At 40.9% G+C, this 22,214-nt stretch overlaps 1 protein-coding gene across 1 annotated transcript; it reads right to left on the bottom strand.

Annotated features, from left to right (window-relative positions):
* Positions 1 to 1,251: 1,251 nt before the first annotated feature.
* On the bottom strand, positions 1,252 to 21,988 carry nelfb (negative elongation factor complex member B). The gene is made up of 13 exons (XM_005949159.2): positions 21,713 to 21,988; positions 16,787 to 16,947; positions 16,585 to 16,684; positions 15,820 to 16,050; positions 11,791 to 11,976; positions 11,570 to 11,682; positions 11,381 to 11,483; positions 10,494 to 10,589; positions 7,921 to 8,063; positions 6,406 to 6,512; positions 4,723 to 4,864; positions 3,764 to 3,872; positions 1,252 to 1,670 (listed from the first exon to the last, which is right to left on the bottom strand). Exons 1-13 carry the CDS (start codon positions 21,812 to 21,814, stop codon positions 1,512 to 1,514), a joined length of 1,752 nt encoding a protein of 583 aa, XP_005949221.1. The 5' UTR covers positions 21,815 to 21,988; the 3' UTR covers positions 1,252 to 1,511.
* Positions 21,989 to 22,214: the final 226 nt, after the last annotated feature.

Below are 22,214 nucleotides of genomic sequence, written 5' to 3'. Positions count from 1 at the left end.
TATCCAAACCTACCTGGTGTGAAAAAGTAATTGCCTTCCTTGTTAACTGTAATTAAGCACACTGTTTGTAAAGCTGAGTTTCACCAGCCAATAAATCACATAACATTCTCTGTCTGACAAAGTGAAGTAGGCTAAAAGATTTAAATACGCTGCAGTAGGATTACAATGCCTACTAAAGTATTTGGATGATCTTAAAATAGGATTGAGTCAGAAATAACATTACTTCTAAAGAAACAGCAAAAACTGTTTTACAAAATAAGTTCAGATTGATGAGGAAAAAAAAGTACTTTTACTCTTATTTTCTTTAGAATAAAGTTACTTTTTAAAATATGGTTTGGCACCATTTTGCTCACAGCACTAATTAGGACCTCAAGCAGTTTATGTAACAGCTGTGTTGAAACCTGTGGGTACAACACAAAAAAGCACAAAAGCTTAGTAAGGCTTCATTAAACTTGCAAGTAATGAGGCAAAACATTTGCCATTAATATTACCTTTGCTGAGTCAACATATCCATATGTCAAAACGTGACAATCGGAGCGCAATGAGTATTTCGACATTAAATTACTTTTACATCTTTTGCGTGAAAAGTCATCTCATTTACGTTTTAACTATGTTAATGAGATTTACTGAAGCCAAGGCAACAACTCCCAAACTTCAGATGTTGTTCTTGTTGCGTGTACAACTGAAAAGAAATACTTCATCAAAACTGCCATTTGGATTTTAAAAAATCCTTTGTTTCAGCTGGTCTGTGTGCAGAGGGATACCTGAGAGCCAGAACATCACTGTGTATGCATGTGTGTGTGGTGAGGGTAATTTATCATATTTGAGTAAAAAAGACCCACGGATGAAGAAAACAAGACTCGTGCAATAATGTCAGAGGCATCACTGATCATTTTTGTTTCACTGTGTGTGTGTTTGTGTGTCCCACTCACTCATGCAGCTTCCAGTGGCCTCGGAGCAGATCCGTACTTGTAATTCTCACTGTAATCCCTGTTTTTCTGCTTTGTTTTCTCAAAGTGTAATAAACGCGCAGGGACATCTAACTGACATGTTCATGCTTGTGTGAGAGCTTACCAGAGTCAAACAAGTCTTCAGCATGTCGAACTCTATGTTTGGCTGTTGGTAAGTTAACCAATGGGGTTTACACACATCAGTCTCTTATTTCCTGTTGCAGTCGAGTGTGTCTCATCGAGTGATTGTGTTACTATCCAGGTGGTGCATTTTGCCTGGCTCATAGTAAATCAAACTATATTTGCAAACAGTTCTTTATTTACAGGGTTCTTGCACTACTGACACACTTCATAAACACACACAGCCCAGATACACATGAAAGTATTGTATATCTGAACAATAATGCAAAAAAAAACAGGAGTACACTGTCAGAGCTGGAAGACACGTCTACAGGAATGAAACCTTGATGAAAAAGAAAAAAAATCCTACAACTGTAAAATTTCCAGCTTTTCATGAATCAGCTGCAGCCTGCATGTAAAGTCTATCAGTGATTAAGATCTTCAGAGAGGTGTGGTTGGTGTGGAGGCCGTAGTGGGAACGGTCACTGGGTGCAGCCCCAAGTCCAGGGATGGAGTTTCATCTGTTGGAGGCGGGCTCTTTTTCTGCGCCTCCATCTTCTCGGTCAGCTGGGTGTAGAGCTCCTTCAGTGGCTCACTGCACTGTGAACACACAGCACACGTGTCAGCACATACAGTATACTGACATTCAACTCGCGTTCACACGTGTGTGTGCGTGTGCGTGTAAGACTACAATGATCACTGTCCGCATTTTAAAAATGAGTTAAAGTGCATCATCCTGTCCACACTCTATGCCCTTAATTTCATTCTGAACATGACAGCAAAGAATCGTGAATCTCATCGGTCAGCCTCTCTGATCCCCTGCTCGTACTGCTGCATCTCAGTCTGCAGCTCTGCTCCTCAGGCCTGACATCTGATTACACTGCTCTGCTCCAGACGTCAATCTTTATGTACTCAGATTAGTTCTCCAGACTCTGAACCTTCTTCTCAGTTTATCTGGCTGCTCTGCACAGACAGCACCGACTCGCCCAGTTCACCTCTGCCTGTAATCTGCTCGGTCAGGGCTCAATATCCCATCCATGATCCTTTCAGCCTGGAATGATTATTTATCTTCTATCCAAGCACAGGCTGCTAGATGCTACATTAAAGACAACAGATGCCAATGTGGTGGATAACTGCTAAGAGTTAAACATCTAATGTCAGTTTGTGTGCCGGCCAGGTTAACATTTATAACCTGTCAACCTAATAACTGTTCAACACTACAGTGCTGTTGAAAATGAAACTTTTTTCTACCTCTGAAATCCCTCCAAGTGTTGTTTAGGGTTATGAATTATAATTCTGCTCTTAGTGAGTAGAGGAGCTGTGTGTCTGTGTGCAGCGGCACAGTGCGAAGTGCAAATTTCAAAAACAGAAAGACTATTACGAGAAATGACAGCGAGGGGGAGGAAGTACACGCCACTGTGGTCGAGGAAGTTCTACAATGTTCTAAATGCTTAATCACTGTCAGCTACCAGCAATTATTGATAAGTCACAGTTTTGGATTAGATATAACTGTCATCTAAATATTCAAGTTCATCCTTACACACAGGTATTCGGGCCAGTTAAGATGCATATTTTGAAGGCGGAGTAAAAAATGAACGATGTGATCAACCATCATTGAACAGAGGGAGTGGCTCCAACACCAGCTGCCTGCCACCTGCAATGTAGCAAATGTACTCTTGAGAGTCCATCCCAGGCCCTTCAACCCCACTCACACCTTTTGTCAGGTGACTTTAAGTGTTCGCATGACAGGGTGGGGTAATGTCTCACAATAGTTCTTCCCGAAACCTCTGGTGATAATGACCAGTGTTATGCAAGTTACTTTGAAAGGGTAATTAATTATAGTTACTAATTACTTATTCAAAAAAGTACCTGAGTTAGTGACGGAGTTAAAATTAATTACTAGGAAAAGTAACTATTGCATTACTTTAGAAAAATATTTAACCCTCTGGGGTCCAGAGGCTGTTTTTGACCACTTTTGATGTTTCCTCCACATTTCACCTTTAAAAACTGTTTGTTTGCCTTGTTTGGTGTCATCCTCACACAACCTCACGTGTCTGAAGTTACAGTTATGTAACTGTATTAACACAACTGATCTGAAATCAGACAAAAAACAAACTCTGAGTAGAAAAAAGTTAGATTTTTTACTGTAACAACCACAAACATGTTTAATGATCATATTTCAGAACTTTAAATGCAAATAAAATTGCAAATTTTAAAATCCTACGCACAAGTTTTGCAAACAACAAAGTTATTTGCAAACTTTTACCCTTTTTTAAATAAACATTTCAACCTATTTACAGAACAATCAGCTGTTCTGCATTAAATTATTTGTGCCACTCCAAAAAATAATTTCTGTCCACTTTAAGAGAACATCACAGCCTGATACCTGCAGGTCTGACATAAGGTCATAAGCAGAGAGGTCTCGCTGCGCTGTCCTTAGATATTAAACGTGACGAAACTATTCTGCGTATATCTTGTTTATCGTGATTCTGGTTTTACGTGGACTATCAGCACAATTTAAAAACTGGTATATGTCACCTTGTTGCTTTGTCATCGTGAAGTGGTCATGTGATTGTTTTGCCACGACTACTTTATTCTTCCAAACAGCAGCACTCATGCGATCGTTTTGCTCCCTTGTGCCAAAAAGTGGTTCAACACGAGGGTTTAAGTGGAGCTCTCCACCTGAAGCCTACCTGTTTTGGAGGGTCCAGCGTTTTCATTAAAGTTTCCATACATGACGGTAACACTTTGTGGTGTAGATGCAGTAACATCCTCAGGGTGTGTCTGTGGACATTTTCTTTACTGTAACGAATTCAGACAGTCGAGACAAACGACAGACATGTTTACTGTACACGATCACACCAAAGGTGTTTTTATCCTCATCTTTTAGAAAGAAGCTATTCTATCTCACAGTTAATAAAAAATGAAAAAGACACAAAGAAGTAAATCGATAAATACTTTGACGTCTTGGTTAAAACAACAACAAATCATGTGATGAGAGAGGGTGTTTGCTCTTTGGGCAAAGACGTGTCAATCATGAGTCTTTAGCCAATGACAATCCTCTATTCTCTAACACTGAATGACCAACTGGAGAGCTGTTCGCTGTGACCTACGTAAAAGGGACTGTAGGGGCTGAGACCTATGCAGCACAGTTTATGCCACACTTGAAGGTGACTTGTGTGATTGCCTTGTTAGCTTCCTGTATTATGCTAACAGGAACTCACGTTTACATGCAGTCTTATGTTCCACAGTTAAATTATGTCCTGATACACACAGAATAAACAATCTTTCCATGTTTTCATGCTTAAGGACATGGACTGGCAGTTTTGGGATGGCCCCTTTCGGCACCTGCTTACATCTTTAAAATCACTTTCAAACTTCTGTAAAACGTGTTTATAAGATGCTACAGAAATTAAATCTTTATTGTTATTACTGTCACCCATTCACTTTCCTAACTGCTCAGCGAATTTAGGCTGGTGGCGTTGAAAGGGGACGGTCAGCAGTTGGGGATCTGAAACTACTGAACCACTAAGCTTTCTGCTATTGTCAGAAGCTGGGTGGTAATAAGAGCTTTGTGTATTTTTAGTCAACTTTGGTGGTGTGGGATGAGAATGGTGATGTAGTCTTATACTGTAACACTGAGTCAACCTACCTGGAGAAAGATGTAAGGAGGAATCCATCAAAGACAACTGAACAAAACTCTTCTGATCCAAACTCATCAGAGAGAAGTGTGAGGTGTCCAGTCAGCAGGTGAAGGAAGATATCACCAAAAGCCATATCATTGTAGGTCTCCACTACGGGGGGACAAAAAAGGAAACACTTGTAAGACCCAAACTGTTCCTATAAAGTGGGATGGTCAGTCATTAACACACTGAATGTGAAGTTTCTGAATATATGTTCCTGGTGACTAATTTCTTAGTTGACTAAACTAGAAAAGCCTAAACATCGAAAGTGTCCTTACTCTACTGAAGAAACATTTCTGTTCAGCGAAATTAACACAGGGGGGAAACACGTGATTTCAGTTCACTGGCAAAAAGTCCAGCAGCAGGAAAACTCTTTGACAACAGCAGATGTAGTGGGAACATAGACAGCGACTTGCAAGTTGATGTAGTCATGGGAAACGACTAATACATGGCTGACTTTGGGGTTGGGAACAATTTTATAATTGAAAATTATTCATTTCTTCCTCGTGTGTTTTAATTATGTTAGGAGGGTATTGTTCAGCAAACTCATGGTAAAAGTTCAACACAGATACGCGTGCTTCCCCACACAGACCAGTGGTGGCACTTTTGAGGGAGCACAGGGACCACGCCCTTAATTGTCATCTGACAGCTCTAAGGTAGTGACACACAGCATGTGCGTCCATCAGCTTTGTGACTGTTTAGATCAGAACCGTCAGTTTTCATCAAGTTTCATCATCAAAACAAGAAACTGCTTCCTACTCCAACATGATGTTGTTTGCCACTACCTTATTGCTTCTGTTGTCTGGATACGTAACAACTTTGTCTTCCAGTCCCAACTTGCTAACAGCACCTCGCAGATATGCTGCCAAGTTTTCCTCTAATCCACAAATTAAAAGCATTGCTAATTTCCTTCAGTAATAAAAGGACAGATTTTTGGCACACGACTCATTTGTCGTGGAATTTGAACAGCCTGCTGTTGCATACTTAGCTTCATTTCCTCTCTCAGTTTTGGTTGTGCTACAGTCTGCCAGGCACCGTGTATTCACCGTGTATTGTGTATTCAGGCTCATTATATTTAATGAACTTTTGAAAGCCTCTGCATTCAACAACACTGAGTGAAATCTTCTGCTGTGATGAGCTACGGACTGTAGCATATTCAGGTAAACAATGTCATACTGGTGTGGCTAACGTTAGCAAAAGCTTTCTTTACATGAAAATGAACGTCCCCATGCCTGTGCTAAACATGTGTATTGCTCATGTTGAGTGTTGACAGCCAGTTTATTCTGACAAAGCCTAGATACAACTCTGTTTTCATTTTCTGGAGCAAACCACGTTAGGAGGGGTGCAGCTCCATCTGGGGGCAGAGGGCTACATAACAACTATGTCCTGGCACTGGACAGCAATCAAAATATTAACGATCACATTACATGACTGGTGCGCCTGTTGCAGACTGCTGAAAATATTGTAGAGTAGTCGACTAATCGCGCACATCTTTGTTAATATTGTGATTTATTAACAAAACCAAAAAACAAGCAACGTAACAGAGATCAGGTATAAGACTCAGTCACGTGAAAAAAAGGCAGTGATACTGCATTTTGACTCAAGTTACAGGATAAAATTGTTGTTGTTATAGTTATAATTCAGCCACTCACCAAGTGCAGGCAGCAACCGTTGTAAGGCATTCTTGTTCCTCAGTTTGGCGATGTGGAGGACATAGTAGAGACCCATTTCACAGGCCACTCTGTTCTCCTGCAGGTATCTGAGGGGGTAGGGAAACAATAACCTGCTACACCTCTGTGTGTGGTCCTGGAGAAAACCACTGTCACCATTTGTTCGGCTTAGTGAACCGACTTAATGAATTGCCTCCACAAATGGATCCACCCACTAATTCACTACATCCCATTTCAAATTCCACCCAGGACAGAATCAGAATCAGAAAGACGTTATTTATCCCCAAGGGGCAATTAACATACAACAGAGCAGCATAACGTTGAAGATAAGGACAATAAGAGTGAGATAATAAATACACAGAATATACAGTTTTAAAATCAAAGTGACTGAAAGTGAATAAAGTGTCGGTAGTATATTATTCTGTGTGTCATCGATCGTCTGGATGCCCTTGCATCATTAGGGCAAAGTGAACAGGCCAGCTACTGGTAGACAGAGCAGACCAGAATGACCAACCCGTGTACTTGTGTAGGAAAGCCTATGATTCAACCCAGGAATGCCTACAACTGCAAAGATTAACAAAACCCCAAGAGCCTTCAACAGTAATTCAGTGGGCATATGGAAAATGAGACTAAAGGCCAACTTCAAGCCAAAGCCTCCATCAAGTGCAGGATTTGCCAAAGAGATGCTCTGTCCCCACTGCTGTGCTGCATAGCTCCTCACTCAGGTCCTTAAATATGACAAGCTACAGACAGGCCACCTCCTCTACAGATGGTTGACTCCAACGTTATGCCAGAAATAAGTAAGACATCAATTCACTGATCCACAACACTTAGATAGACGGAGCTGTAGGGACTGCTCTGATAGAAGGCAACGCTGCAGACACTGAGGATCGTTAGAAATACCTTGAAATCTGACAGGCAAATTTTAACCACAAAGAGGCCACTGGGAAAGATGCAACTACCAAACAGCTGCAGAGGAAGCACGAGATCTGTGGAACCAACACGCATGCCCTGCCAATCATCGGATGCTACTGATGCCTGGCCTGCTGGGATAATAAACGGACCCAAGGAGAAGTTGCTAGAAGCATAGAAGTCATTGTCATAAAGACAAACATGCCCAAGGTTTCAAGTAATGAAGTCAATGCAACTGATCTCTTATACCTCATACGTGGTCACATACATCATGTTACATCAACATCTCTATAGTTTATCATTTAAAACTACTGTCTCTGACAAGAAAAATAAAGGAGCAGTACTAAAGACTTGTGGTTTATGATTTCTCACTCGTGTTTGGTGATTTTTTTTGTACAAACATGTGAAGAATTGACATTTTATAGTTAAATTTAGAAGTGACATTAGAGTCAGATGTGAGGGTTACCGTGGTAACAGTGCTTCTTGCCTCCCGAGAAAGGAAGCTATGAGATGAAAGTACTGATGACAACCTGCGTTTGGTGCAATATAACATCTGCCTCTCCTCTTTTGCTGCCGTGTTTTTACCTGTTGAAGGATTCAGGCAGGGTGGTGGGGTATGACAGCGAGCTCTTTTCTTCACTTGGGAGCTTCTGTTCCACAGTAAAGGTGTGATCATCCACAACCACTGACATCATTGCAGGCAAAAAGCGAGTAACCACTTCCAAATCCTGAGGGTGACATAAAAATACCAACAATGTCACGGTGACTTCTGCTGGACTGCTTTCCTGATACTTGCAGTGACATCTTTCAAAGTAATGTTTGAAATTATTACAATGGAGATTTATCATTTGCTGATTTGCATTACTGTAACCGGACAATATAAAAGACTTCAACAATGCGCATCATCACTTTTTAAAAGCAAAACGAGGAAGGAACGAGGCACGTGCAGAGGTAAAGAGGAGGTGGAGAAGCAGCTTTCCCTGTTGCTGTTACAGTACAAACAGGGTGCAGAAAATGCCAAATATAAACTCAGGTTGCATTAGAGTGCTCTTGGTGCTTCTAAAATGTTTTTATTACAGGGGTAGGGCTCCCATCTCTGATGAATTGAGACACCTAAGTCAGCCAAAGTGGCTGCATTGGTCACTCTGACAAGAACAGCAGACCCAAGCTGATCCCAGAAATATTCAATGGGGTTGAACCTGCATGCAGGCCACTTCATTCTCTCCACTCCCAAATAGTGGGTGTAGTCTTTGAGATCGCCTCCAGTGATGACAAGCTAAATTTCCAGTGACAGAGATGCTTCCCCGTGCCATCACAAGTGCCATAGGCAGAATCTGGACTCACTGCTGAACATAATGTTCCTCCACAAGTTCCCAGCATATATTACCATCACCAGTACAAATGGACCTGACAGTGAATGGCGATTGGATGTGTGCAGTCTGTTCTGGATAGTCTGGGTAGAGGGCTAATCTCAGCATATCTGTAGAAGACTGTCTATGGTTCCTAAGTGCTGAGAGGGTAAGGATACAGTCGTTGCGTTGTCTCCTCGGACACCCACTTTGCAGCCTATTTCTGACATCTCACGTTACACTGGAGCTGGGCCTTCAATTTGGAGATGGTACTAGGGTTCACTTCAAATAATGCTGCAAATTGTTTTTGGGGAACACCAGCTTGAAGTTGCCATATGGCACAGGGCATAACCAGATTGGCATGCACACACAATCTTGCTACTGTAGCAGGGTCCATGCTCACAGGTACAAACCAGGCATCTGACTATCAGCACCTGGGGTACCAGAAGCTCAAGACAAGAGTCAATAGAAGAATTAGCTGTATGGCACTGGTAGAGAAGATTTGCCACATTTTAGGTGCAACCCACAGTCAACTTTGCTGCTCAACCTATTAATGGATTGCCCTTACAAATGTGGCACAATGTAATGGGACATAAATAGGTTTTCCAACAGCATAAGATTTAGGGCGAAGAAGCACTCTTACAAGAAAGAAATAACTGACTAAACACGAATGATCTTACTTTTTGTGGTAAGTGTATTTAGTTCTGTGTCAAGAAATCAAGGTTTATTGAGATATTCAAGTTAATGAGCTGTGTAGCTCTGCCTATAACACAATGCAAGGACAGCATGAGGGAAGGAATTATTAAGTCACTAGGGCCATGACCTTCTAAAATTTTGGAATTGAAAATATGAGTTACAGGTGTAGTGACCACATCAGCACTGCGATAAAGACACGCGTCTAAACTGTCTTCGCCCCTACACTTCTATGGGATTGAGGCAGCTGGTTTATTGTAGACTAAAAGAGAATATGTTGTCATAGCTTTCAGTACTTGTTGAGAAAACAAGTACTGAAATATATATTACATACGACTATTATTGTAAGATTATCAGTATTTTAAAAATCAGAATCAGAATCAGAATCAGAATACTTTATTCATCCCGAGGGAAAAAAACCATTTCTTGTTATCTGTCGACAGTTGACATTAAATACCATGAATTGGATAAATTACTCAATTTAATACATTTTCAATATTTCATTAGACAGCAAATTATTTTATAATTCTAATGATCATTTCTGAGTACTGCTGGCCAAATAAGACCGTGTTTGGGGTGCTTCTCATCCACTGTAAAAGCCAATGCGCAGAACCATGAGTTTATTTTAGATCAGTCCGTTTGGCCTGTCTTAAGCATCTATTAATTCCCTCCAATCTGTCCAAAAATGTTCTCAAAGGTTCTGCACTGGCTTCCTGTAACATTGAGATTTCTGTTTCACATCTTGGTTCATGTTCTGCGTTGTTTTACAAGTTCATACATGTTCATTTTGTCCTTAGACAAGCTGGTTATTGAAACCTCTGTAAAGCCCACTGTGACTGGTTTCTTGCCTTTCAAAGGCCTATATAGTATGAATACATTTTACTTTTTTTTTTTTATTAACCGAAAGAAATTCAAATCAAATAGAAATCAAACGAAAGGAATTTGCTTCAGTTTGATTTATAGCTGGTTTAAATAAAAATACAGTTTTTCCAGAGACACTACAATACTGTGAGTAACAATATTTACGTACACAGCAGGTCCCCTGTTTTCTAATCAGTGAAAGCAAAAACTTGATGCACAGATTCAGATAAACCTGTGTTGTCGGCATTTACGCACCAAACGAGGCTCTTTGAAGACCTGACTGTCAATCATGTCCCAGGCTCCTTGACCCAGTGAGAGCATCCTCAGCAGCAGCATCAGGTCAGGACTATCCTGTGAGCAAAAACATACGACATGAGACTGTTATCAAAAATGCTGCCCCATCACAGTATATGTATGAGGGTACAGACAACTAGTAATTAGCATTAGACAACATTTAAAATTAGAAATGCACTGCTGAACAGCATTGAAATATTATGTTTAACCTAAATTAGTGCATGAATTTTTTCTTATTTCGACTAGTTTAAAACAAGCCCACATTCAACATAACATTAGCTCACTAACTGAAACATAACATGTACTGGGGCAGTATGGTGTTGTTGTGGTTAGCACAGTTGCCTCACAGTAAGAAGGTCCAGTGTTCAAATCCTGCTTTGGCCTTTATGAGTTTGCATGTTCTCTCCTGGTATTCCAGCTTCCTGCCCCCAAGGATAACTGGTGAATCCAAATGTGAGTGTGAATGGTTGTCTGTTTCTGTCAGTGGCTGCATGAATTAAATGCACCGCTCTGACTGCTTGCTTAAAATCAACCATTTTTACACTGTTGTATTTTCTTCTTTTACTGAAGTAACCTCACAACCTCAAACATAATATGACACTGCAGAATAACTGCAGGGAATTATTGTGTTTTGGGTTTATTTCAACTTTCTGTGTTGCACAACTAAAACTTGCACTTAGAGTGGCACTGTTTCATCGTCTAAACTTCTAAATGTGCCTCCCTTCCTTTTCTTTGCCACATTGCGTGTTTTTGCTGTATCACCACAAAGTTGTCAGTCAGTATAATACCACAAATTGTCAGCACAATTGTGTATCACTTCTTCTGTTTCTCATGCACAGTATACTCACTCGTGGTAAAGCATCCTGACTCAGCAGCTCTTGCAGGTTCCTCATGATACTCAAGACTAGGGTGTTGCAGGCAAACGGGTCACACAGGATCATAGACAGGTCCCTGCAATGCACAATGATCAAAACATTATTTTGTGCATCTACCAATGATCAGCAACTATTTTCATAAACCAGCTCCTCGTCTGTTACCCAAGGACTTGCTCTTGTCCTTTCTTCACTCCATCCAGGAAACCCTGTAACTCTCTGGCTCGCTTACCATCCACAAACTTCTCACGGATACAGGCATCTAAACACCAAGTGAACTGTCAAAGTGCACAAAACAAACGAGAAGAACCCATTCAACACACAAAGTAAAATACACTGGAGATGTGATTAGGGACTTTATTTACCACCAGTATCTGTGCGCTCACCTTATGGCAGGGATCCACCGAGCAGATCTCACTGATGTCCAGGTCATGAAGAGACATGAGCAGTTCTGCTCTCAGGGTGCAGTAGTGGACATTCCGGGTTCGCAGAAAGAGAGTTCGTAAAAACTGCAGCACCATGTCATACAGTTTCACATTCTTCCCGATCATCTGAGTCAGCTTTAGAACCACCTACAGTACATAGACAACAGGAATAGTCAGCAAAGGGAATTCCAAAACAGGAGCTGTATATAATTTACATGCTCCTGAGAACCCCAGACCTTTGACTAAGAATGCCAAGTTATTTTTACTCTCCCCTAAATACAGCACTGTCATCAACGACTTAGACCTGCTGTTTCGAACATTAATGATGGGATTTCCGGCTCTTTTTAGAGGACCGGCTCTTCGGTTGTTTTGTTGCTTTAATTTATTATCAACAACAATATAAAATTATGCACAAAAGGAATTACTAATGTAAAAAAATGTGGTTTTATTTATATATGTTTATATATAAATATATACGATGGCCCCTAGAGAAAAAAACACGTACAAACTCCAGAGCACATTGTTTTGGAAGTTCAGTTAACGCTAGCAGAGCTACCTAGATCACTTAAACTACACAATTGAAAGCATATGTGTATTGTTTGTGTATTTATACACAAGCATTCATATATATTCAAATAATTAAAAAAAGAAGAAGAGTTAATTTACCCGTTACTACCACACACCAAATCCGGTCGTTGGTACTTGCTGGCTTGTGTAGCCACTAGGTAACAAAAGCTCAACACTGCCCCCTAGCATCCTGGAGCACCTCTGTTGTGTTTTGGAGTTTGTGCGCATTTTGGAGGTTTCACGTGTTCTGGAGTTTGTACGTGCTTTGTCTGTAGGGGCCACCGTAAATATACTTGTATTTATTCACGCCACATGAAATGTAATAAATAAATCATATAATACAAAAACCAACTATTTACATTTCAACTTTTAACTATTTAAATGCATGAATAAACTTTCTGAATCCTTTATCATCTGCAACTGAAAATAGTTGTGGGTGATTACTATACCTTTCTAATGTGACCTTGTTGTCCCTGGCTCTCTTTCTCTCTCTCTCCCTCCCGCTCTGTTCCTGTGCTACTGTGAGTGTAACTAACGCCCCTCCCCCCTCTGCCCAGCGCAAAGCACAAGGGTCGCGTGCGGAGTGAAGCGGGGAAAAAGTGCGAGAGAGAGAGAAGAAAAACCCACAGCTCCCAATAAGGAGCTGGCTCACGTTGTTCACTTCAGAGATCCGGCTCCAAGAGCCATTTCGTTCGCGACACATCACTATTGAACATTTAAGAGTTTCCTATGCATCTTTGGTGACGTTAGAGCAGGGCGATATGGCCAAAAATATTTATCACGATATATATTTGAAAATTTGCGATAACGATATAACTGACGATATAATTGATGCGAGACAAAATACAACTCCACAACATTACTAGCGCAAAAAGACAACCTTCCATTTATTTTCACTTAAACAAGAAGCTGGTTTTTATGTACATTAAAGCTTTATAAAAATGTAACAGTGCAAATGCAAATTCCTTGCTGAAAGTTTAACCAAAAGGCATTTCCAGTAGAAATGGGCTGACATATCCTGAGCATAACCATGTATAATATCCACTGAAGTTAAAAAGAGGTGCTTTGCAACATTAAACTGCAGTGTGCAGTACGTCATTTTTCGGACCATAAGGTGCACGGGATTATAAGGCACATTAAGCGAAACAAAGCAGTCAGATAAATCAAACTTTATTAAACTCATTCTTCTTGCTTCCTCCACTTCTGTACCATTGATTCATTAATGTTGAATTCTCTGGCAGCTGCTCTATTCCCATGTTGTTGCAGTATATTAATGACTAACCTCGTATTGTGGATGGATTATCTCAGTTGTTCTCCTGACTGAAGTTTGGTCCGTTTACAGCATCCTGCCATGCGATTGCATTTGTCTCTAACCATGAAGAACCTTCACGTTAACTTTTATAAGTGGAAAAGTGTTAGTGTTCGTCCTCCAGCTTCACTGTTTATGTTATGCTAACATAGCTGTGTCGCTAGCGATCACGTAGCACATCATTATATACCAGCTAGCCCAACTTCAGTAACCCTACAAACGTCACTGCTGTTTAGTTTCCTGTCTTCATTTATGTTGGAAGTGATAGCAGAGCTGTACGTTTGAATTTTTTCAGAAATCTCTCAGTCAGAACATGCTATATCATGCTTAGGTAACTAGCGAAACTAGCGAGCTAACTTCCGCTAGCTTCCTGCTAACTTCTAACTCCGTTAAATGTAATAACTTTTGTTTTCATGGATGCCTGGAAGTTAAACTTCATAGTTACACCTGGTAAAGCAGCAATGCTGATCGTTTTATTAAAGATGAAAGAATTTAGACAGTTTTTAACTCTAGTGATGCTGCAGTGTTGTTTGACCTGAAGCATACGGAGTTTAGGACCCAGATTACTCCCAGATTTAAGAGCATCTTAGTCCGACAAATACGACAATAACAACGGCCGCTTGCATGTTCTGCAAAAAAATGTGCTTTGTTGTGTATCTGACGGACAAACACCAAACCAGTTCCACATCACGGAAGTTGCACCATTTTTACAAACCAATTCTGGTTCATCTGTTTCACTCAACAATCGGCCATGTGCGTATGAAAACAAAGGCACTGCGCATGCGCGTTTTACTCCCATTCTATCGCGATATTTCATTTTCCTATCGTTGCCTAACATTATACCGGTATTACCGTGAACGGTATAATATGGCCCAGCCCTAGGTGACGTTATTTTTTCTTTCATTGCTTTTCAGTGCCTATGCCCTTCTTCTAATTCCACTGTCAGAACTGCTAAGAATTGTTAACAAAATAATTTCAGAGTGACGATGCTAGCACCCAATAGTTACAACCAGGTACAGCACGATCCATAATCCTGACTAACATATTGACTTTAGTCATCTGTAACTCATGTTACAATGGTACAATGCAAACATAACTAGCATTTGACTTCTACAGATTGATAACACCGTGGCAAGGTGCCAGCTAGCTGCATGTTGTGCAAGACACATTATGAAAAGCACATACAACATAACAGGACAACAGGACAGGCAAGTCCTCTGTATGTCTCTCAACTAATTTGGTCCATGACAGCTTGCACACAATATGTCAACATGAGCCATATGCAAAGCGAAAGTAACAGAAGGTTGACTGGAGCTTGCTTATTGGATGACACCCGTGCAAGTAAAGAAGTTGCACCAAACTTCTTTTCTTTTAAATAAATGAATCTGATTCACAGTTGTGGGGACTGGGAGACTAATCAGATCTAAGGACGGCCAAACAGACAATGCACATGGCCCGAGACGAGAGCTATAGAAGCCTGTCGACCTAAACAACACTACAGTGGCTTTTACTGTCTGTGAATGGTGCAAAAGAAGCCCACCATTGTCTGGGACCACCACTATGTTTTCTCAGGACTGCATTCTCAGCCCCTACTGTACGCCCTGTACACCAACCCACCCAACCAACATCATCGTCAAGTATGCCGATGGAGATCAGACAGCGCAGAGGGCGGAGATAGAAAACTTGTTTACGTCCTTAAAACAAAAGAACTCATAACTTCAGGAGGCACAGACAGGTCCACTACCCTCTTATTATAAATGGAGAACGGGTGGAATCTGTTTCCATCTTCAGGTTTCTGGGGACCCACATCTCTGCTGATTTAACCTGGACCCACAACACCATCGCTCTGGTAAAGAAGGCCCAGCAGCAGTTGCACTTCCTCCATGTCCTGAGGAAGAACTACCTGGACCTGAAGGTGCTGCTGGCCATAATTTCATTATACTGTCCAATGACAATAAAGAGCTATTCTATTTAATTCCATTCTATCCTTCTTGTTAAACAAGAAATGTCCAGATTGTAATGGCTGCTAAAGGAGCTTAAGGAAATTAAAATTGTGTTACATTGTTTAGTCTGAAATAAATCTGAAGCCAGTGTTATTGTGCTCTGCAACTCACCTCGCCTTGGCGTCGTGTTTTTGGAGAAGGGCTGAAGAAATTGTGCAGGATGGAGAGGTCGCTGCTGAACAGAGCTGCTTCCTTCTCCACAATGTACTGTTTTAGGAGAGGTGAGACTTCATCCCCAAACAGAGCCTGGTTGTCCTGCCAGATCTGCCTTTTTACCTCTACTGCACACACCTTGTAGAGCTCTTTGTCAGCCATCACCATCTTTAGTTTCTTCTCTGGCACCTGCAGGAAGAAGCAAGCAATAAAGGTTCAAAAGAGGTCCGCCTAAAACGGATCCTTGGCTTCTTGTCAAAACTATATTTTCTCATGTACTGCTTACAACATTCCCGTCCCTTACTACGAGCATCAGCTAATGCTGGAGACTGAAGTTAGTTAACTTCTGCAGTTTGCACGATGGCTGATTATTTCTATGCTGAATTAAAGAGAGTTGGCCAAGAAACAAATGCAGCACGTCTTAGGTTATTCTCACACCTGCGGTATTTAATCTCTTTAAATCAAACTCCCCCCACCTCCCTCCCACCGAGGCTCTTTGGAGGATGTGGTCTGAGTATGGTTCCAAATGAACTCCAGAGTGCTTTGTTTATGGTGTGAAAGTGATCCGAGCCCAATCCAACTCCCAGGTGATAGTTTAAACTAAAAGAAATCCCTTAGCCACATTTGCTTTGTATTTTCAATGCAGGATTAATTACGGATGAAATTATTAATCCTTTCAATTAAGGATCAATTCCTATAACGGATAATGGTTGAAATACTTGCCTTAGGTAGATGCTTCAGGACCTGCATCACCACCGGCTGAATAGATGGCATTTTAACAAGTGGGAAGCTCTTCTCGAGCAGCTCTTCAAGCTTCCTGTATCTATAGATAGAAGAAAAGAGCAAAAAAAAGTCATAAAAACACTGGTTCCCTCAGCAAGCATACAAATAAATTAAAAAACCCAAAACACAACCAATCACAGACCTGTCCTCCTCCTTCCCCTCGGCTATGACGGCAACTCGCTCCATCAGCTTTTCTCTAAGCTCATCAAAGACAGACTGGTGGAACTCAAGCCGAGGCGTGCCATGGAGATCGAGAAAAGGAAGAGCAGACTGGAGCGTTGGCAGCAAGATTCCATTTTCCATCTGCAATAATGTAACATGTCAAGCACTCATCAGGAATTAGTTCTAGCCGTGCAGCTACTCTATTCAAAGTCAGCTTACCTATAAGGGCACACACCTGTAAAACATGGCCAACCACATTTTATACTCCATGATATGGTTCATATAATACGGGCTTTAAATGGTCCACAAAGTATTAAATGTAAGTTAAGTATGAAATGTAAATTGCATAAATGAATAAACTTAGTAGGTTTATTGACTCTTTGCCTAAAAATGTAAACAGAAAAAAGAATTAAGCACGTCAGGAGAAGAAATACACCATGTTTTCATTTTGAATATTTTGATTTGAAACCGAACTGAGAGCTGAATAACAAATCAACTTTAACTGTGCTATAACAGCTACACGACATGGGCAGAGCCTATATGCATAATAGGAACATATGTCTGTAGAAAACGGCAACTTATTGTAAGTTGTCCAGAAAAAGAATTATTCTCATATTCCCCCATACATTTGTTAGTCATCTGAATTATAACGTTTAGGGAAATCCCTTATAAAAAAATTTCAATCAATATGTCATGTTTTTGTTAAACAAAATTTAATTGTTATCACTGACCAAAGTAAGTTTGGTGACGGCCGTTTTGTTTTTCACATCGCCTTTGGAAATATCCTTTTTTCCCTGATGACCAGTCAAAAACCTAAATATTTTGAGCCTAGCATGAAAAAATGCAAAAAAACAAACAAACAAACACCCGACAAGACACTGAACCACAAACACTCAGTATTACCAGTGAATGCTGAGGATTGGTGTTTGAAAAGCTCAAATAAACAGTTACTGAATTTGTTGCAAGTGAATCTGAATTTGATTAAATCGCTGATTTGCTGTAGCTCTGTCATAATGGTTGGTATCTGGGAAAATAATAAAACTGCCTCAGCATGTTCCCAAGCTGAAAATGTTCAAGATTGTTAAAGCTCTGATAAGAGAGACTACGTTTGCATTAAACGTAGTCTCTCTTATGAGTTGGCAAATCTGATCAAACTGACAAAAACACAAACACAGGATATTTCTATTTTAATCATGTTAGATTTTAATTTACATTGTAACACCTCTGAAAACCTAAGGTATTACCTATGTTGTAACTTGACATGCTCCGCCCTAAAAATCACACTTCAGTTAGTGTGATCGGTTGATTCAGCACTGTTCATTCTCCCTTCAAATTTCTAGCTACTTTTTGGCTGCAGTGTTTTAATTTATCAGTGAAAGAATAACTATGATCATCTCAATATAGGAAATAATAAACAAAGCATCATTACAAGGACTTACAGATGTCAGCAAAGACTAGTGAAGCTATTGGAAGGAACATGAGGGGATGTACAAAGAAGTGGAAAAACTTGAGGGACAAATGTGTTTACTCCTAAAAAAAAACTGAGGACAAAAAAAAAGAGACCCAGGAGGGAAAAATGTTGGCGCATCTTATTTCAAAGATTCACCGCAGATGTGGACAAGATGATAAACTTTAACTTTTCTACTTTTACAATCATTTATTAAAATGTATTTCCGTATTTTCACGACCATAAGACGCACTGTACTAAAAGGCGCAGTCTCAGTTATGTGTGCCATTACTGTATTTAACACACACATAAGGCGCACTGGATCATAGGGCGCATACAAGTACCGTATGCGTATTTAAAAATAAAGCGGGAGCAAACCTGAGTTCGGTACCTTACTCACATTTTTATTACCAGTAATCGTCATCATCAACAACACACAAGCATACAAGTGTGCGTATTTAAAAATAAAGCAGGAGCAAAACAAAGTTTGGTACTCACATTTTTATCATCAATCAAACCCATGAAGTCCTCATCCTCTGTGTCTGAATTGAACAGCTGCGCTAAATCTCCATCAAACATGCCAGGTTCACTTTCTTCACTGTCAGAGTCACTTTCCGTGCCGTGCGGCTCCTCGGAAATGATGCCGGCTTTTGCGAAAGCTCGAACAACAGTGCCAGCAGACATGTTAGCCCAAGCATCTACAATCCATTGGCAAATTGTGGCGTAACTCGCCCGGCGCTGCCTTCCACTCTTGGTGAAACTGTGGTCTCCATCGGTCATCCATCGCTCCCAGGCCGCTCGCAGCCTTACTTTGAACGGGCGGTTCACACCGATGTCCAGCGGTTGGAGTTCCTTTGTCAGGCCTCCCGGAATGACAGCAAGCTCACAGTTCATTTGCTTCACAAGTTTTTTCACATCGGCTGTGAGATGGGCACGCATAGAGTCACAGATTAAGAGCGATGGTGATGCGTGGAAAAAACCACCTGGTCTCCTTACATACACCTCCCTCAGCCACTCTTTCATCATTTCCTCATCCATCCAGCCCTTTTCATTTGCCTTAATGATGATTCCTGCTGGAAACTTCTCTTTAGGCAAAGTCTTTCGCTTAAAAATCACCATAGGCGGCAGTTTCTGTCCATTAGCATGGCAGCCAAGCACAACAGTAAAAGAAGACTTTTCTGCCCCGTTGTGCGTATCGCTACCGTGCTGGTCCCCTTCTTCTCCACAGTGTGACTCACCGGGATGTCAAAAGTGAGCGGGACCTCGTCCATGTTTGTGATGTGGCTGGGCTGGATGTTTTTGTCGCCGATGTGTTTGCTGCAGTAGGAGCGGAAGATGGCCAGCTTTTCCTTATAATCCGCTGGAAGTTGCTGCGCTACCGTAGTCCTGGTCCGGATGGAAAAATGGCACCGTTTCATAAAAAGTGAAAGTGAAACTGCTGTTAGCCGAATGGTGACCGTCGAAACGCTCCGCCTGCCGGAGCTTGTTTTCTAGCTTCCTCCATTTGCGAACCATCGATTCGTTAATCTTAAATTCTCTCGCCGCTGCTCGATTTCCATGTTCCTCCGCGTAGCTGATGGCCTTCAGTTTAAACTGTGCTTCATAAGCCTGTCTCTTTGCCATTTTCAGGGTTGCGCCCACACTTCACCCTTTAGCGTTCTCATGGTGTTCTCTACTAAGTCCTCCTTACAACACACAGGGCGCACTTTTTGAAGAAAATCTAAGACTTTTAAGTGCGCCTTATGGTCGTGAAAATACGGTTCTTATTTTACTACAGCCAGTCTCTTCATGACCTTGACATCAGTGAGATCTGCAGCTTTAAACTGCAGGCAATCACTGGTTCAGTGAGTTTCAGTCACTGGACTTCTTTAAGTTTCTTGAAGATGTTTTGTTCATGTTTCTCTCATCCAAGAAGCTTCTTCAGTTTTCTGAAATAGTTCCCTGAACCGAAGAAGCTTCTTGGATGAAAGGTGATCTTCAAGAAACTTTTATTTCCAAGCTCCTAGATTACCATGACCTGGGTGACTGAGAACCTACACAGACTCTTCTATGAAACAAACTACACATGCAACGGGCCTTATAAGACAGTGATTATATACTCTCGTGGACACTGCGTGGATAGTGCTCATCTTTTTGACTGCACAAGACTATTACATCTGTGCAATTTTAATGACAAGCGACATAGCTGGAATTTACAAATCAGCAGGGGCAGAAATGTGCAAAAGATGGAGTTAGCCACATCACCTGCTAGTTATCAATCCGACGTTCTGAACCACGCTGTTCAGTGCCATGGAGAGACACTGCATGCTCATATCTTAGTCGGTTATGGGACATGAATATCAGGTTGTATTAAATAAAACTGAAACTAGATACTGAGCCCATGAATCACTCAGTAAAGTGTCTATTGAGGACACGAATCAAAGAAGTTTAATGGTTGCTTTCTCATAAATGTCTACAACCAAAGGTATTGCCCCAAGGTGTCTATGTAAAAGAATGCAGGTTTAGATATGGTAGAGCCATTACTCTTAATCCCACTATACAATGTTCCTTCCTGTTAAAAACAAGTTTTTCCTTCCCACTGTTGCCATAAAGAGTGTCTGTGACGTCCCTAATACTTAGGGAAGATTGACTTGAGTACAAATCTTTTTAAATATCTTTTTTTTTTTAAAAATGGGACTAAATCTTCTTCTTCTCTTCTACGCAAAAAAATAAAATAAAATAAAAATTAAAAATGCACAAATCACGACAGGGGCAGGAATCTGTTTTTTGCTGCATCTCCATGGGGCCCAGTCTGGGTTATCTCCTGAGCACCGATATAAAACCGAAACGCCAAACAGCACGATTACTGGTTTCACTTTTCACATGACAAAAGTATGCCCATTTTTCATATACAGTCTATGGTTTGTGCTCAAACTGTATTACCTATTTAAGACAATAAATAGCTGTTCAAACTCTCTAAAGCTCTAAGTTGTCGTCGGCTTATATCACCTACTCTCACCTCATGGAGGTAAAAACACTCCAAACACACCACAAACAAACACAACAGAACGGCATACGTTCTGTGCATTGTGAGATTGTCTGCCATCTCCAATCCTCTCTCCTGCTTTCACAGATCTGGCGGGAGAGATCCGAATAAAGGGCGAGAAGGCGATGAAAATCCTGCATTTTGATTTTTTTTTAAAATGCAGGATATTAGCTCAAAAATATGAACTTGAAGTGGAGAGCATTTTTCATTGACCATTTCTCCCACTTTCTCTTTTTGCAATCTGTGTTGTTTTGTTGTTGTTTATCGCTACAACAGTGATGAAAATAGCTTGGTAGGAAACAACGAAGAACGGTGACTAGCTTTGGGTGGTTAAGAACATACGTTATCGTTTGTTTATCAATCCGGGAACGCTTATTTACCGTTAGTCGAAATGTACACTCTATCACTCGAAGCATTAAGCTGTTGGGTGTTACCTGAAACTGATCGATGGCTTTCAGCGGCTCTGTGCAGTTAGTCAGAGTTTCTTTAAGATCCTCTCCGTTGGATATACCAAGCTCAGGCAGCCCCGCGAACATCGTGCTTTCAGTTTAAGCATCAATTAAATTATCTGAGTCAAATCGATGTCTTCTGGCGGGAGTTTAGTCAACAAAAGTAAATTCCTTCTGCAGAAAACAACACACTCGCCTTTTCAGTGAGAGCTTCCTGTGTTGCAACTTTGTAAACACTCCGCCAGAAACATCCGCGATGAAACGTTCCAGCGTGCTCTGCGGTAAAAGGGCGAGCATCAAAGCAGAGTGAAGCTGACCCCCCACCCACTTGAAACGTAAAGGCAAATAGGCGGAGCGGTTAGTGCTACGTTTGTGCAGATTTGTGCAGGTAAAATTAGCGTTTGTGCTGCTACCGTTTCCGAGATATTAAACTTTATTTTATAGGTCATTCAAAGGTCACCATCCCCACAGACTGCTCCAAAACAAA

This window comes from Haplochromis burtoni, unplaced genomic scaffold (assembly GCF_018398535.1).
Source record: "Haplochromis burtoni strain Fernald_Lab_line unplaced genomic scaffold, NCSU_Asbu1 Contig_639, whole genome shotgun sequence".
Taxonomy (NCBI): domain Eukaryota; kingdom Metazoa; phylum Chordata; class Actinopteri; order Cichliformes; family Cichlidae; genus Haplochromis; species Haplochromis burtoni.
This window is presented reverse-complemented; position numbering and strand designations above follow the sequence as displayed.